We start from the raw sequence: 18,637 nt of genomic DNA on the forward strand, positions 1-18,637 counted from the left end.
ATCGGGTTGAACTTCATCTGCCACTTCTCAGCCCAGTTCTGCATCCTATCAATGTCCCACTGTAACCTCTGATACCCCTCCAGACTATCCCCAACACCCCCAAACTTTGTATCATCAGCAAACTAAATAACCTACCCTTCTTCATCCAGGTCACTTATAAAAATCACTAAGTGGAGGGGTCCTAGAACAGATCCCCTCGGAACACCACTGGTCACCGATCTCCATGCAGGATACGTATCATCTCCAACCACCATTTGCCTTCTGTGGGCAAGCCAACTCTGGATCCAGAAAGCAAGGTCTCCTTGGATCCCATGTCTCCTTATTTTCTGAATGAGCCTTTCATGGGGAACCTTTTCAGATGTCTTACTGAAATCCATATACACTACATCTACTGCTCTACCTTCATCAATGTGTTTAGTCATATCCTCAAAAAATTCAGTCAGGCTCATAAGGGTCGACCTGCCCTTGACAAAGCCATGGTGACTTTATGTTTCTCCAAATGCTCGTAAATCCTGCCTCTCAGAATCTTCTCCAACAACTTGTCCACCACTGAAGTAAGACTCACTGGTCTATAATTTCCTAGGTTATCTCTACTCCCTTTCTTGAACAAGGGAATAATATTTGCAATCCTCCAATTCTCCAGTACTTCTCTTGCCCCTGTTGATGATGCAAAGATCTTCACCAGAGGCTCAGCAATCTCCTCCCTCACTTCCCACAGTAGCCTGGCGTATATCTTGTCCGGTCCTGGCAACTTATAGACAATAGGTGCAGGAGTAGGCCATTCGGCCCTTCGAGCCAGCACCGCCATTCACCGTGATCATGGCTGATCATCCACAATCAGTATCCAGTTCCTGCCTTATCCGCATAACCTTTGATTCAGCTATCTTTAAGAGCTCTATCCATCTCTTTCTTGAAAGAAACTTGGCCTCCACAGCCTTATGTAACTTAATGCTTTTCAAAAGCTCCAGCACATCCTCTTTCTTAATGTCTATACGCTCAAGCGTTTCAGTCCAGTGTAAGTCATCCCCACAATTACCAAGGTCCTTTTCCTTGATGAATACTGAAGCAAAGTATTCATTAAGTACCTAGCTCCTCCAACTCCATGCATATGTTTCCACTACTGCACCTGATTGGTCCTATTCTCGCACGGCTCATCCACTTGCTCTTCACATACTTGTAGAATGCCTTGACCCTGCTCACCAAGGTCCTCTCATGGCCTCTTCTGGCTCTCCTAATTTCATTCTTAAGCTCCCTCCTATCAACCCTGTAATTTCTTAGAGCTCTGTCAGTACCTAGTTTCTTGAAACTTTTGTAAGATTTTCTTTTCTTCTCAACTGGATTTTCTACATCCTTTGTACACAATCCTTTCCCTGGCTCAATGGAACATACCTATGCAGAATGCCATGCAAATGCTCCCTGAACATTTGCCACATTTCTGCTGTGCATTTCCTTGAGAACATCTACTCCCAATTTATGCTCCCATGTTCCTGCCTAATGGTATAATATTTCCCCCTACCCCAGTTAAATGTTTTCCCAAAATGTCTGCTCCTATCCCTCTCCAGCGCTATGGTAAAGGAGATAGAGTTGTGATCACTACCTCCAAAATGTTCTCCCAGCAAGGGATTTGACACCTGTCCAGGTTCATTTCCCAATGCCAGATCAAGTATAGCCTCTCCTCTGGTTGGCTTATCTACATATTGCATCAGGAAACCTTCCTTAAAACACCTAACAAACTCCACCCAACCAAACCCCTTGCTCTAAGTCAATATTAGGAAAGTTAAAATCATGTATCACAACAACCATATTATTATTGCACCATTCCAGAATCTGCTCCCCTATCTGCTCCTCAATGCCTCTGTTAATGGTATTTTCTTTGTGTGAGTTGTGGGAACTCTGGAAGATCTCAAGTTTCCCAGAGTCTGCATGAAGTGCATTGAAGTGCAGCTCCTTAGAGACCATGTTAAGGAACTGGGTGAACCTTCAGCTCATAAAGGAGAATGTGTAGATGGTAGACAGGAGCTATAGGGAGGTAACTACCCTTAAGTTGCAGGAGGCAGGTACCAGGGAGACAGAGAGGATTAGGCAGCTAGTGCCGTGAGCATTCAGCATTCTCCTCAGTAAGAATACACTTTGGATACTGTTGGGGGGGGGGCTGTTTGTGGGGGGAAAATCTTCCAGGGGAAATCACGGAGACTGGGTCTCAGGCACTGAGTCTGACTGTGGCTCAGAAATGAAGACGGGGAATGTGGAGGAATGCAGTAGTGATACTTATCCGTAGTTAGAGAAGCAGATAGGAAATTCTGTGGATGTGAAAAAGAAACCCAGTTGGTATTTTATTTCCCAGGTGCTAGGATCAGGGATGCCTCAATCGGTTCCACAGCATTCTAGAGGCAGGTAAGTATAGCCAGAAGTCGTGGTACATATTGGTACCAAAGACGTAGGTACGAAAAGGGAGAAAGTACGGACAAGAGAATTCTAGGGAGTTGGGTAGAACACTGAAAGGAAGGACTTCCAGGGTAGTAGTAATCTCTGGGTTGCTGCCTGTGCAACATGCCAGCGAGGGTAAGAATAGGATGATTTTGCAGATGAATGTGTGGCTGAGGAGTTGGTGCAGTAGGCAGGGTTTCAGATTTCTGGATCATCGAGATCTCTTCGTTGGGAAGGTACGACCAGGACAGAAAGGACAAATTACACCTGAACTTAAGGGGGACCAACATGCTTGCGGGCAGGCCTACCAGCTATTGGGGAGGGAGTCAGAATGGTAGGGCTAAGGATACAAGTAGATGAAGTAAGCAGTGAGACTGTGAGAAAGGACAGGCAGATGATCAGGCAAAATTGCAGTCAGTGGGATGAACTGAAGTGTAACATGAGGGCAAAATCAAAAAGGGTGATGAACACAGGACTGAAGGTGTTATATTTGAATGCATGCAAGCATACAGAATGAGGTAGAGAATTTGATAGTGAAGTTAGAGATCAGCAGGTACAATGTTGTGGGCATCATTGAGTTGTGGCTGAAAGAAGATCATAATTGGGAGCTTAACATCCAAACCTACACATTCTATCAAAATGACAGGCAGGCAGGCAGAGGGGAAGGGGTGACTCTTTTGGTACAAAGAAATGGAATCAAATCCTTTGAAAGAGGTGACATAGGATCAAAAGATGTAGAATTCCTGTTGGTGGAGTTTAGAAACTGCAAGTGTAAAAAGGTCCTGATGGGAATTATATACAGGTGTAATGGATCCAGTAGCCTGGATTTGGGATAAAAATTACAGCGGGAGACATGGAAAAAGGGCAATGTTACGATAGTCATGCAGGATTTCAATATGCAGGTAGATTGGGAAAATCAAGTTGGTGCTGGATCACAAGAGAGCAAACTTGTAGAGTATCTATGAGATGGCTTTTTAGAGCAGCTTGTGGTTGAGCCCACTAAGGCATCCGTTAGTCTTGCAAGACCATGGATCTGCGCCTGGAAAGTCTTCACTCTCCAGGGCGCAGGCCTGGGCAAGGTTGTATGGAAGACCAGCAGTTGCCCATGCTGCAAGTCTCCCCTTTCCACGACACCAGTGTTGACCAAGGGAAGGGCATTAGGACCCATACAGCTTGGCACCAGTGTCATCGCAGGGCAATATGTGATTAAGTGCCTTGCTCACTAAGAGCCCTTAGTGAGCCCATTAAGAGAAAGTCAATTTTGGGTTGGTTGTGTAATGAACCAGATTTGATTAGAGAGCTTAAGATAAAAGAACCCTTAGGAGGCTGTGATAATAGATGATAGAATTTACCCTGTAGTTTGAAAGGGAGAAGATAAAGTCAGATATATCCATGTTCCAGTGGAGTAAAGGGAATTACAGAGGCATGAGACAGGAGATGTGCAAAGTTGATTGGAAGGGGACACTAGCAAGGATGATGGCATAACAGCTGATGGCTGGAGTTTCAAGAGGCAATTCAGAACGTGCAGGATAGATACATCCCAAAGATGAAGATGAGACAACTGTGGATAACAAGGGAAGTCAAAGACAGCATAACAGGAAAAGGGAGGGCATATAATATGGTAAAAATCAGTGGGAAATTAGAGGACTAGGAAGCTTTTAAAAACCAACAGAAGGCAACTAAAAAGCCTTAAGGAGAGAAAATATGAAATATGAAGATATAGTCAATAATATAAAATAGGATAAAAAAATTTTTGCAGATACGGTATATTAAGAATAAAAGAGGGGTGAGAGTAGTGGGCTGGGGATATCGAATCGGCCTGCTGGGCAGCAGGGAAGCCAGTTTGAGTTCGGAGGAGCTGACCTGGTTGGAGACCATGCTGCTGCCTGCTATTCAAAGGTGCCAGAGTTGGCTCAAAGGCGACGTGCAGTGAAACTGTGAGTGACTCTCTTGGAAGTTTCTTTTGCGATTGCAAAACCTGTTGGACATAGATTGCTGCAGGCCTGCTTCCCTTGTTTGGTGGGGGTTAGATGGTGAGAAAACAGTGCTGCTGCAGTTGTAATTAGAACTAGGCCTCAGTCCTCAGGCTTGCACTGCAGAGTGGCGTCCATGCTCGGTTGGGTGTGGCCTCTCCTGTCAGTGCTGCCCTCCAGTGACAGCTTGGTGGAATTACAGGCTGGACTGCTAGGAACCATTGATTTGCAGGACTTGGAACTTGGTCTAAAATTTGTTTTCTTACGTAACTTTTCTTTCTCATTAATTTGAATGTGGGGGTATGTTTTTGCACCTTGGCCCCTGTGGAATGCCGTCTTATTCGGCTGTATTGACGTATGGTTTGAATAACAATTAACTTGATTTGATTTTATATCAATCCACTGGAAAATGGCACTAAAGAAGTAGGAACAGAGGACAAAGAAATGGTGGATGAATTTAACATCCACTTTGTGTCTGCCTTCACTGTGGAAGACACTAGCAGTATGCCAGAAACAACAAGAGTGTCAGCGTGCAGAAGTGAGTGTAGTTGCTATTACTAAAGAAGAGGTGCTTGGGAAGCTGAAAAGTCTGAAGATAGATAAGTCACCTGGACCAAATGGACTACACCCCAGAGTTCTGAAAGAGGTGGCTGAAGAGACAGTGGAGGCATTAGTAATGATCTTTCAAGAATTATTAGATCGTGGAATAGTTCTGAAGTACTGGAAAATTGCAAATGTCACTCCACTATTTATGGAGGGAGGGAGGCAAAAAGAAAAGGAATAATCAGCCACTTAGCCTGACCTCAGTGGTTGGGAAGATTGGAGTCCATTATTCACGATAAAGTTTTGGGGTACTTGGAGGCACTTGATAAAATAAGCCAAAGTCTGCAAGGTTTCCTTCAGGGGAAATCTTGCCTGACAAATTTATTGGAGTTTTTCGAGGAAGTAACCAGCAGGATAGACAAAGGAGAGTCAGTGGATGTTATTTACTTGGGTTTGCAGAAGGCATTTGACAAGGTGCAGCACGTGAGGCTGCTTTATGAGATAAGAGCCCATGGTATTCCAGGAAAGATACTAGCATGGATAGAAGACTGACTAGCTGACTGAAGGGTATGTGGGATTCTCTGCCAGGACTGATGGTGGACTCAGATACATTAGGGGCATTTAACAGACTCTTAAATAGGCACATAAATAACAGAACAATGCAGGGCTATGCAAGGAGGGTTAGAGTAGGTTGAATAAGTAGAATTTATCTTTAGAGTAGGCTAAAATGTCAGTACAATATCGTGGGCAGAAAGGGTCTGTACTGTGCTGTAATGCCTGTATATCTTATTTAGAACTTTCTGGAATCAGATGGTTTGGTGCAGTACTTCAGAGGTTGTATTTCAGTCTGACAATACAATACAAAAATATTCAACAGAAGTGAACTAAAGTACTAATTTAAGTGGCTTATTTGAGTATATTTTAAATTGAATATAGAACTGTGGGAATACAGGTCCATAATTCTTTGAAAATTTACAAGGATGTTGATGGGTTTGGAGGACCTGAGTTATATGTAAAGATTGAATAGGTTAGGACTTTATTCCTTGGATCGTAGAAAATTGAGAGATCTGATAGAGGTATACAAACTGATGAGGGTTCTAAGTAAGGTAAATGAAAGCAGGCTTTTTCCACTGAGGTTGGATAAGACTACAGCCAGAGGTCATGGATTAATGGTGTAAGATGGAAAGTTTAAAAGGAACGTGTGTCGTGGGAGTGTGGAAGGAGCTGCCAACACAAGTGGTGCATGCCAGCTCAATTTCAATGTTTAAGAGAAGTTTATATAGGTACATGGATAGTAGGGATATGGAGGGCTGTATTCCCAGTGCAACTCAGTGGAAGTAGGTGGTATAAATGGTTTGGCATGAACTTGATGGGCCAAAGGGCCTGTTTCTGCACTGTACTTTTTTATGACTTTATCTCACTATCTTTTTATTTCTGGAAGACTTTGAGGGGCCAATAGTAGTTTAGCAGCAACAATCAAGCTATTCACTAGCTAAGTTTTCTTATTTTATGTTATTGTAAAAACGTGTTGTTCTGATAATGTAACTTTCAAGGGAATTGGATAAATTGCAAGATTGCATTTTAGGATATTTCAATCTACATTTTGACCCTCTTACCATCTCTGACAAGTGGTGCTTGGCCAGCTGCCATTATTACGCTCCTCTTCCCTGTGGGTGATATTTGGTTCTTAGTATTTTCCTGATAGAATTGCTTTCCTTCCTTTCACCTGAAGCAAGCACAGACTGTGTTGAAGGCCAATGATGGACCTGGGGGTGGAAGTGAAGGATTCACCTCAAGATAAATTGGAGAGAAGATTATTATGCTTCAATAGATCAGAGACACTTAAGTAAAATGCAAATCTGCCATTGTGATTACCTTTGTTAATAGCAGTGGGATTAAACAGCTTGTGCCTCCCACATGAATCCAGAAGTGATACACACAGCTTGTAGGAGAAAGAAGCCTGTTAGTGTCTATAGGCTATTGCACATCCTGCAATGACAAGGTGTAGGGGCAGCAACATTTCTATTTTAAGTACCAGCCATCCTTTCAGTACCAAAAACAAATGCTGGAAGAAACAGCAGCATCTGTGTGTTAATAGTTTGTGTCTGTAACACTACCTTAGAACTGAGGGAAAATGGAGGGTGTAGAGTTTGAAGCTGAGCTGGGTGAAGGAGATGGAGAAAAGACTAAATGGAAATGCATTCAGATCAGATGATAAGGAGCACGTCTAGAATGGAGAAAGGAGCCTGGGAATTAAAGTGGCAGCAAATGCAGAATCAGCCCGGAACACACAGCAGTGGTGCTCTGTAAAGTGAGCATCTAATCTGCATTTGATTTCTCCAGTGTTGAAGAAGTCAAATTGTGATCACTGAATGCAGTAAAGTAGTTAAATTAAATACTGCTTCATTGTTTTGACCCATGGATTGCTGGAAGGGAAGAGGTAAAGGGACATTTGTATAGGTCTTCGGGCTGAAGTGCTGCGAGAAGGGGAGGGAAGAGCAGACCAGGGCAGCAGCGAGTGCAGTCCCTGTAAAACCCAAAGTGGGTAGGAGGTGATGTGATGTAGTGGGATTGTACTGGATATTCCATCCTTTGTATTCACCTTATCATCCTTCACAATTTCAAACATGATTCCACCAGAAGCCACATCTTCCCTTCTCCCTCACCAACCCCCACGCCATAGTTATTTGTTCACAGGCCAGTAAGCAGTTTGGTACCTTCCTTTTATGCTTTATTGACAGTTCAATTTTCAGTACTTTATCAAAGCACAATTCCATAATTACAAAGAGTGGTTAGCTGATTTTAAGACTACCCACTTTCACAAATTAACAAAATAAATCAAACTGTTTCACCAGTAGTGTTAGGCTCCACAGTGAGCCCTTTTAAGAAAATGAGAAATAACTAGTTTGATTAGTGGCTTAATGTGGCACATCACAATTATTATCCACTCTGACAGGAATCTGGTCGACTAAAACATGCAATCTCTTTACAGTGACTTTGAGTAGGGAAATCATACTGCATCTGTATGAACAGTAAATTGTCAAATACAGCACAGAAGGCACACAGGTGTGATGATAAAACAGATATACTGGCTGTAGTATACAAGCCTTTAATGCAATTTGGACAAAATTTTGAGTATCAATGTTTATCATACACTGAACATGAGTTATATACACTGACATACGCACACTAACTCCAGTCAGCAGGTGCATATCAAAATGTACAAGACAACCATGAAGTTTGTTTTTACAATAATATAACAATACAATACTTTTGTAGGAATGTATATTCATGCAATGACTTTCAGAAATGGATCAAATTAATGTGGCTTCCTTATATCCCAGAGACCACTAATTCTTGAAACATCTATACTACCTCAATCAGCAAAAGAACAATCACACTTTTTAATGTCTTTTACAATAATTGTATATTTTAAGATGCAGCAGGTCCATGTCTGGCATTTCCCAACATTAATGTTTCTGCATTGGGCACATAATTTATAGACAGATGTGGCCTTTCACTACAATGCTAGCACAAAGATAGTACATCTACTTTAAAAACAGTAATACAAAATGCAACTAAAATTCTTATTCACAGTATTATTTACTGGTGTCATGTATACCCTGAAGAAAACTTTTTTCTTTTATATTTATAAACTAAGATGCACAAATAAGGACAATTTTTTTTAACCATTTACCAACTATTAGAAATTTGGAAGGAATGTGTGATGTAAAAGAATGTGTAAGCCTCACAATTCCAAATTTATTTGGCTGTTAAAAGTTTGCAATTTATCAACACTACACAAAACCATAATCACCAACGCATATGAATGATACAGTCATTTTAACAGGCTGACAGTCAAAATAAGCTGGAATTGTTCATAAAGGAGCATGAATACATAATTTAATGTGCAATCAGCAAGAATTAAAAGAAGAAATTATTCTTCATTCTTGGCACTTCTTTGTAGCAATTCAACAAAAAAATTCATGTTTCTAGATTCAATAAAAATGGAAAATCCTATTGGTTTGTGGCTTATATGATAACCAAGATAAAGAGTTACTGAAGTCTATCATCATGCATCACAGGTAGAGTGGTCCAAACCATCCAGTGTAACTTGGTTCCTGTGAGGAGAGTTTGGGCTCGGTGGACTACTTGGATTTGAGCTGTTTGAAGGTGTTGAATGCCTTGTTGAATCAGAGTCCTCAAGAGAAATAAAAGGTATGCACATCAGTTTATGTTGCACTTATCTTCAAGAAAGCATAATGGTGAAGTATTTTAATTAAAAAGGTAAGTGAACTGCAATTGGGAAATTACATGCAAATACTTACTTCTCTCTCAAAATCTTGGTCAGGATCAGAAATATTACGTGATGTCATAACAGCCTCCCCACCTAAGTATAAGAAATAAGTACGTCAAAAGAAAGTAACTTGCTATTTAATGAGTACCATAACTATTTATAGATACCATATAAAGTTCAGGCCTGATAATCAGGAAGCCGTGAAGAATATCCAAAAGTAATGTAATAAAAGATGACCAGCGCAGGAATCAACTTCCAATTGTTGCTGAAATGGTATCTTGAACTGGCAGAAAATTATATGATTTGATCTATTCAGAGATCAAAAAATATTAATTCAAACTAAAGTCAGTGAGTTCTGAGCAAAAGACAAGGGTGTCTATCAGTAAGAAAGCAAAGGATCATCCATGTGAAAGGGACTGCTCTTGACACCAGTGGGAATCACACCAAAGAGGAGAGTCATACCTTGCACATAATATGACAACGTAAGTTAGTTAGTGGAAGTCAATTATCTCCGCTCCAGGAAATCATTTCAGGCATTTGCATCTTTCATAGCTGCATCAATGACCCTCCTTCCATTAGTTCAGAAAAGGCCCACTGATGATTGCACATCCAGTTATTCAGCAAATGGAGAAGTCCCTGCCTAGCTGACATGCGTACATGCAGGGGCTAATAAGTGGGAGTAACATGAACTTAAATGTCACTGTCCTGGATATTTAATACTTTTACCATCAGTGTTCAATTATCAATATCCTGGGTGAAATCACTGACCAGAAAATCAACTGAAACCATCCCACCCTTGGCCTGTTACCAGAACAGGCAAAGGTTGGGATCCCAAAGGATCTCCATGGCCCATAAGGGAATGCCTGCCACTTGCCTGGATAAGCGCAACTAGAGTAGTACTGAAGCAATTCAACCCTATCAGAACAAATCACCATCGCTTCCACCAAAAGCACAAAGTGAAATCATATGCACTGTAGTTACCGAGAGTACTCCAATACACCTTGTAAACTATCAAACTCTACCACTAACAAAGGCAAAGCAGGTACTTAGAAACATCATTTGTAGACTCCCATCCAAAATGTGTATCATGCTGACTTGAAAATACATCACCATTCCATCAATGCCCATAGTTCTAGATTCTGGAACCAACAGCACTTTCACTCCAGCCGTTCAAGATAGACAGCTGACCTTGTTAAGATGCCCTCAGCAAAAAAAATTTAAAAAATGCAGGTGCAGGTCATCTGGATCAAAATCAGAAAATGGTGGATAAACTCAGCAGGTCACGCCGCATCAGTATAAAATGAAATAGCAACTTAGGTCTGAGACCCTTCCGAGTTAGTCCATAAGACGAGAATTAGGCCATTTGGCCCATTGAGCCTGCTCTGCCATTCCATCATGGCTGATTTATTATCTCTCTCAACCCCATTCCCTTGCTTTCTCCCCATTACCTTCGCCTGACTAATCAATAACCTATCAATTTCCACTTTAAATACTTCCACTTTCCACTGGACCTCTACAGTCATCTGTGGCAAAGAATTCCACAGATTCACGAGCCTCTGGCTAAAGAAATTCCTCCTCATTGCTGTTCTAAATGGATGTACCTCTATTCTGAGGCTGTGCCCTCTGGTCCTAAACTCGCCCACCATAGGAAATATACTCCCCATGTCCACTCTGTCTTGCCCTTTAAATATTTGATAGGTTTCAATGAGATCTCCCCCTTATTCTCTTTATCTCCAGCATGTATAGGCCCAGAGCTATCAATCACTCCTCATACATTAACCTTTTCATTTCTGGAATAATTCTTGTAAATCTCCTATGGATTCTCTCCAATGTCAGCACATCTTTTCTTAGATATGGAGCCCAAAAATGCAAATAGTATCCCAAGTATGGTCTGACCAATGCCTTATAAAGCCTCAGCATTACATCCTTGTTCTTATATTCCAGTTGTTTTGAGATGAATGCTAAAATTACATTTGCTTTCATTACCATCACTTCAACCAGCAAATTAATGTTTAGGGAATTGTGCACAAGGACTCCCAAGTCCCTTTGCAACTTTGATTTTTTAATTTTCTCCCCATTTAGAAAAGTTTATGCCTTTATTCCTTCTACTAAAGTGCATGACCATACACTTTACAACACTATATTCCATCTTCCACTTGTTTGCCCATTCTCCCAATCTGAATCCTTCTGCAGACTCCGTTTCCGTAACACCATCTTTCCCACCACCTATCTTTGTATTTTCCACAAACTTGGCTACAAAGCCATCAATTTTGTCATACAAATCATTGAAATACAATGTGAAAAGCTGTCCCAACACGAACTCTTGCAGAACACTACAAGGTACCGACAGCCAACCAGAAAAAGCACTCTTTAATTCCACTCTTTACTTCCTGCTAGTCAGCCAACCTTCTATTCATGCTGATATATTTCCTGTAATACCATGGGTTCTTATTTTGTTAAACAGCCTCATATGCCATACCTTGTTAAAGGCCTTCTAAAGTTCCAAATAAATAACATCTACTGACACCTCTTTGTCTATCCTGCCTTTGTTTCCTCAAAGCATTCCAACAGGTTCGTCAGGCAAGATTGTCACTTAAGGAAAACATTCTGATTACAGCCTATTTTATCATGTGCTTCCAAGTACCCTGAAATCCCATCCTTCATAATGGACTCCAACATGTTCCCAATCACAGAAGTCAGGCTAACTGGCCTATAATTTCTTTTTTTCTGCCTCCCTCCCTTCTTAAAGAGTGGAGTGATATTTACAAACTTCTAATCCATTCCAGAATCTAGTGATTCTTGACAGATCCTGACTAATGGCTCCACAATCTCTTCAACTATCTCTTTCAGAACCTGGGGTGTAGTCCTTCTGGTCCAGGTAACTTTTCTACCTTCAGGCCTTTCAGCTTCCAAAGCACCTTCTCTTTAGTACTAATAACTACACTCACTTCTGCTCCCTGACACTTGTGAATTTCTGGCATTCTGTTAGTGTCTTCCACAGTGAAAACTAACGCGAAATACTTATTAAGTTAATCCATTTCTTTGTACCCCATTACTACCTCTCCAGTCATCCGATACCCACTCTCACTTCTCTTTTACTGTATATATCCTAAAAAAACCTTCTGTTATCTTTTTAAAAACGCAAACACGAGGAATTCTGCAGATGCTGGAAATTCAAGCAACACTATAATGTGTGTTGTCTGGTATCTTTTTTATATTATTGGCTAGCTTACTTTCGTATTTCATATTTTCTCTCCTTACGGCTTTTTATTTGCCTTTTGCTGGTTTTTAAAAGCTTCCCACTAATATTTTGCTTTATTATCTGTCTTTTTTTTCTCTTCTATGCTGTCATAGACTTCCCTTGTTGGCCATGGTTGCCTCATCCTCTCTTTAGAATTGTACTTCATCTTTGAGATGCATCTATCCCTCACCTTGCGAACTGCTCCCCAAAAATCCAGCCATTGCTGTATCCCTGCTACTGTTCTATTCCAGTCAACTACGGCCAACTCCCCCCTCATGCCTCTATAATTCCCTCTACTTCATGGTACTACTAATACATCTGACTTTAGCTTTTCCCTCTCAAACTGTGAGGTGAATGATCACTGTCTCCTCAGGGTTCCTTAAGCCCCCTTATCAAATATAGTTCATTAGACAAAATCCAATCCAGAATCGCCTTTCCCCTAGTGGACTCAACCACAAGTTGCTCTAAAAAAGCCATCTTGTAGAAATTCTACATATTCCCTCTCTTGGGATCCAGCATCAACCTGATTTTTCCAATCTAGCTGCATATTGAAATCTCCATACTATTGTTACATTGCCCTTTTTTATATACATTTTCTATCTCTTCTTGTAATTCGTATCTCACATCCGGGTCAAAAGGACGGGTTACACTTGAATCCTAGGGGGACCAATATCCTGGCAGGGAGATTAGCGGGGGCTACTGAGGTGACTTTAAACTAGAATGGTTGGGGGGTGGGAATCAAATTAAAGAGGCTAGGCGTGAGGAGGTTAGTTCACAACAGAGGGATGGGAACCAGTGCAGAGAGACAGAGGGGTGTAAAGTGAGCGTAGAAGCAAAAAGTACAAAGGAGAAAAGTAAAAGTGGCAGGCCGACAAATCCAGGGCAAGCATTAAAAAGGGCCACTTTTCAACATAATTGTACAAGGGCTAAGAGAGTTGTAAAAGAGCGCCTGAAGGCTTTATGTGTCAATGCCAGGAGCATTCGTAATAAGGTGGATGAATTGAAAGTGCAGATTGTTATTAATGATTATGATATAGTTGGGATCACAGAGACATGGCTCCAGGGTGACCAGGGATGGGAGCTCAACGTTCAGGGATATTCAATATTCAGGAGGGATAGACATGAAGGAAGGGGAGGTGGGGTGGCGTTGCTGGTTAAAGAAGAGATTAACGCAATAGAAAGGAAGGACATAAGCCGGGAAGATGTGGAATCGATATGGGTAGAGCTGCGTAACACTAAGGGGCAGAAGACGCTGGTGGGAGTTGTGTACAGGCCACCTAACAGTAGTAGTGAGGTCGGAGATGGTATTAAACAGGAAATTGGAAATGTGTGCAATAAAGGAACAGCAGTTATAATGGGTGACTTCAATCTACATGTAGATTGGGTGAACCAAATTGGTAAAGGTGCTGAGGAAGAGGATTTCTTGGAATGTATGCGGGATGGTTTTTTGAACCAACATGTTGAGGAACCAACTAGAGAGCAGGCTATTCTGGACTGGGTTTTGAGCAATGAGGAAGGGTTAATTAGCGATCTTGTCGTGAGAGGCCCCTTGGGTAAGAGTGACCATAATATGGTGGAATTCTTCATTAATATGGAGAGTGACATAGTTAATTCAGAAACAAAGGTTCTGAACTTAAAGAAGGGTAACTTTGAAGGTATGAGACGTGAATTAGCTAAGATAGACTGGCAAATGACACTTAAAGGATTGACGGTGGATATGCAATGACAAGCATTTAAAGGTTGCATGGATGAACTACAACAATTGTTCATCCCAGTTTGGCAAAAGAATAAATCAAGGAAGGTGGTGCACCCGTGGCTGACAAGAGAAATTAGGGATAGTATCAATTCCAAAGAAGTAGCATACAAATTAGCCAGAGAAAGTGGTTCACCTGAGAACTGGGAGAAATTCAGAGTTCAGCAGAGGAGGACAAAGGGCTTAATTAGGAAGGGGAAAAAAGATTATGAGAGAAAACCGGCAGAGAACATAAAAACGGACTGTAAAAGCTTTTATAGATATGTAAAAAGGAAAAGACTGGTAAAGACAAATGTAGGTCTCCTGCAGACAGAAACAGGTGAATTGATTATGGGGAGCAAGGACATGGCAGACCAATTGAATAATTACTTTGGTTCTGTCTTCACTAAGGAGGACATAAATAATCTTCCAGAAATAGTAAGGGACAGAGGGTCCAGTGGGATGGAGGAACTGAGTGAAATACATGTTAGTAGGGAAGTGGTGTTAGGTAAATTGAAGGGATTGAAGGCAGATAAATCCCCAGGGCCAGATGGTCTGCATCCTAGAGTGCTTAAGGAAGTAGCCTAAGAAATAGTGGATGCATTAGTGATAATTTTTCAAAACTCGTTAGATTCTGGACTAGTTCCTGAGGATTGGAGGGTGGCTAATGTAACCCCACTTTTTAAAAAAGGAGGGAGAGAGAAACCGGGGAATTATAGACTGGTTAGCCTAACGTCGGTGGTGGGGAAACTGCTGGAGTCAGTTATCAAGGATGTGATAACAGCACATTTGGAAAGCGGTGAAATGATCGGACAAAGTCAGCATGGATTTGTGAAAGGAAAATCACGTCTGACGAATCTCATAGAATTTTTTGAGGATGTAACTAGTAGAGTGGATAGGGGAGAACCAGTGGATGTGGTATATTTGGATTTTCAAAAGGCTTTTGACAAGGTCCCACACAGGAGATTAGTGTGCAAACTTAAAGCACACGGTATTGGGGGTAAGGTGTGGGTGGAGAATTGGTTAGCAGACAGGAAGCAAAGAGTGGGAATAAACGGGACCTTTTCAGAATGGCAGGCGGTGACTAGTGGGGTACCGCAAGGCTCAGTGCTGGGACCCCAGTTGTTTACAATATATATTAATGACTTGGATGAGGGAATTAAATGCAGCATCTCCAAGTTTGTGGATGACACGAAGCTGGGTGGCAGTGTTAGCAGTGAGGAGGATGCTAAGAGGATGCAGGGTGACTTGGATAGGTTGGGTGAGTGGGCAAACTCATGGCAAATGCAATTTAATGTGGATAAATGTGAAGTTATCCACTTTGGTGGCAAAAATAGGAAAACAGATTATTATCTGAATGGTGGCCGATTAGGAAAAGGGGAGGTGCAACGAGACCTGGGTGTCATTATACACCAGTCATTGAAAGTGGGCATGCAGGTACAGCAGGCGGTGAAAAAGGCGAATGGTATGCTGGCATTTATAGCGAGAGGATTCGAGTACAGGAACAGGGAGGTACTACTGCAGTTGTACAAGGCCTTGGTGAGACCACACCGGGAGTATTGTGTGCAGTTTTGGTCCCCTAATCTGAGGAAAGACATCTTTGCCATAGAGGGAGTACAAAGAAGGTTCACCAGATTGATTCCTGGGATGGCAGGACTTTCATATGAAGAAAGACTGGATGAACTGGGCTTGTACTCGTTGGAATTTAGAAGATTGAGGGGGGATCTGATTGAAACGTATAAGATCCTAAAGGGATTGGACAGGCTAGATGCAGGAAGATTGTTCCCGATGTTGGGGAAGTCCAGAACGAGGGGTCACAGTTTGAGGATAGAGGGGAAGCCTTTTAGGACCGAGATTAGGAAAAACTTCTTCACACAGAGAGTGGTGAATCTGTGGAATTCTCTGCCACAGCAAACTGTTGAGGCCAGTTCATTGGCTATGTTTAAGAGGGAGTTAGATATGGCCCTTGTGGCTACAGGGGTCAGGGGGTATGGAGGGAAGGCTGGGGCGGGGTTCTGAGTTGGATGATCAGCCATGATCATAATAAATGGCGGTGCAGGCTCGAAGGGCCGAATGGCCTACTCCTGCACCTATTTTCTATGTTTCTATTCTGGCTACTTTTGGAGGCCTGTTTATAACTCCAATCAGGTCTTTTTACTCTTGCAGTTTCTTAATTCTACCCACAAGGATTCTACATCTTCCGATCCTATGTCACCTTTTTCTAAGGATTTGATTTTATTATTTTACCAACAGAGCAGCACCCCCCCCTTTGCCTACCTGTCTGTCCTTTTGATACAATGTGTACCTTTAGATGTTAAGCTCCCAACTACGATCATCTTTCAGCCATGACTCAGTGATGCCCACAATGTCATTCGTGCCAATCTCTAACTGCTCTACAAGATCTTCTATCTTTTCCATACACCACGTGCTTTCAGATATAACACATTCAGTCATGTATTCATCACCCTTTTCAATTCTGCCCCCATTTTACACTTCAATTTATCCCACTGACTGCAATTTTGCCCTATTGTCTGCTTGCCCTTCCTCAGACACACGATGCACTGCATCTACTTGTATACCAACTGCTCCATCCTCAGCCCTATCACTATGGTTCCTACCCCCGTGCCAAATTAGATCCAAAATGCTCAAAAGTTTTTCTTTCCACAGCTGCTATCTGTCCCACTGGGTCTTTTAAGCTTTGCTGTTTTCAAACTTGAAAATATTTGATCTAAATAGATGCTATCTCCAGCAACAATATTGCAACAATGGAATGTTATGGAAAATTTGCTATTTCCACTAGCTTCAAATTCAATCTTGCTACTTAATAGGTCTCTTGCGTATGTGGAGCTGAGACTTAATGAATACTGAGTACTGTAGCTGACAAACAAGAAGCTTTTCTACAATAGTAGTTTAATATAAAAATAACTTGCACATAAGAACATCAAAAGGAAATTATTCCACTGATTTTTCTTCTAAATTTTAATGAATAATCTTTTCCATGAAAATTTTTCACACTCATACCAAGGAGAAACAAACTATTTTTATGAAGAAAAAGTTATTCTACTTCAATTTGTCATCTAAAAATAACCAGCGTTATATTAATATTAGGCTTTCTTCTCCAGCTGTCCTTATCAGTAGCAAACATTGCTGCACTTGAGATGATCTAGAATATTTTTTTAAAGTAAGTGTTTATATTTCTCAATCCTGTGGTTATCGACATTCAATAACAAGTCTATGTGCTTAATACGTATAATTAATGAAATATTATTACCTGAAACCGTACGTGTAATGTGCTGTTTGCTACGCTGCTGCCTTGGAAGATTGGAATGTGAAACACGCTTTTCTTTTATCTGTTCATCCTGTGATACTGGTGACACACTCTGCAGCAACAAGTGAAATATTAAATTAAATTTGATTTTCCTTCTCGAGAAGAGCTCAATGCCTCATTAAACACTGTGTTATATTTAATGTTGCTTTGAAGGAAAAGCCAGATGGAAGATGGGACAGCATTCCCAGCAGGAGGAAGAAGGCGAGTGCAGAGTGTAGTCATGTGACAAATGTGCTCAAAGTTGGCTCGAAGAGATACAAGGACATGGCGTTGAGGATGAATGGGAAGGAAACTCATTCTGTGCTAAGTCAACAAAAGGAAACAGACTATTTAGGGAAATCTTTTTAAAAAAGTTATTCAGTAATTCCTGCAATTAGAACATGGATTTAAATTTTACTAATTGAAGTCGGAAGATACAAAAACAAGTACAATTTTTATTGTACTTGTTTTGGAGTGATTAACATTTGAAACCAATAGTAAGAGCTTGCTTCAACTGCTTGCTTCATATATAATTTTTGAAATTCAAAGACTTGTTTCTCCACAAAACACCAGAATGCTATTTCAATACTGCAAATAATTTAAAAGGTATTAAATTTAAACCATATCAGAATCTTCACTGGATCTTTTAGTATAATTCTTCCATTTTATACAAATTTGTAACTGACGTTCGTCCCTCTATCCAACAGCTCTCAGTACTAAGTGTCTCAATTAACTGGAATCCACTATACTTAATATTGTAAAACTTTAACACGTTGTTTTAATTTTATTTGTGGGATTTATTTTAACATCGCAGAATGCAATTTTCAGATTATGCAAACGGTAAATCAACATTTCATAAGAAAACTATTGCTGCTTATAGTTATTTTTTTATATTTACCAGTGGAAGATCCATAAGTACTTGCATGCCATCTCCTGGTCCCATGTGAGCCACATGGTTGAAGTTGGTTGGATTTGATATCAGCTTTGACCGCATCTCAGGATCTCTCAACATCTCACTGTTAAAAAAAATGCATAAATATATGCAAATCACGTGCTGAAATTAGTCACAAAATGGCTCAATAACACAAAACTACATAGATTGTAAAGCCACTTGAGA

General features: G+C 41.0%; 1 protein-coding gene across 1 annotated transcript in view; it reads right to left on the reverse strand.

Annotated features, from left to right (window-relative positions):
- Positions 1-7,654: 7,654 nt before the first annotated feature.
- Positions 7,655-18,637, reverse strand: part of cdc42bpb (CDC42 binding protein kinase beta (DMPK-like)) — a 215,867-nt gene continuing 204,884 nt past the window's right edge. The window contains exons 34-37 of the mRNA XM_063047649.1: positions 18,419-18,536; positions 17,485-17,593; positions 9,272-9,333; positions 7,655-9,144 (exon numbers count right to left, since the gene is read on the reverse strand). Of these exons, the coding sequence (XP_062903719.1) occupies positions 9,016-9,144; positions 9,272-9,333; positions 17,485-17,593; positions 18,419-18,536 (418 nt within the window). The 3' untranslated portion in view covers positions 7,655-9,015. The remainder of the gene's footprint in view (positions 9,145-9,271; positions 9,334-17,484; positions 17,594-18,418; positions 18,537-18,637) is intronic.

The sequence above is a fragment of the Mobula hypostoma genome, chromosome 1 (assembly GCF_963921235.1).
Source record: "Mobula hypostoma chromosome 1, sMobHyp1.1, whole genome shotgun sequence".
NCBI classification, from domain to species: domain Eukaryota; kingdom Metazoa; phylum Chordata; class Chondrichthyes; order Myliobatiformes; family Myliobatidae; genus Mobula; species Mobula hypostoma.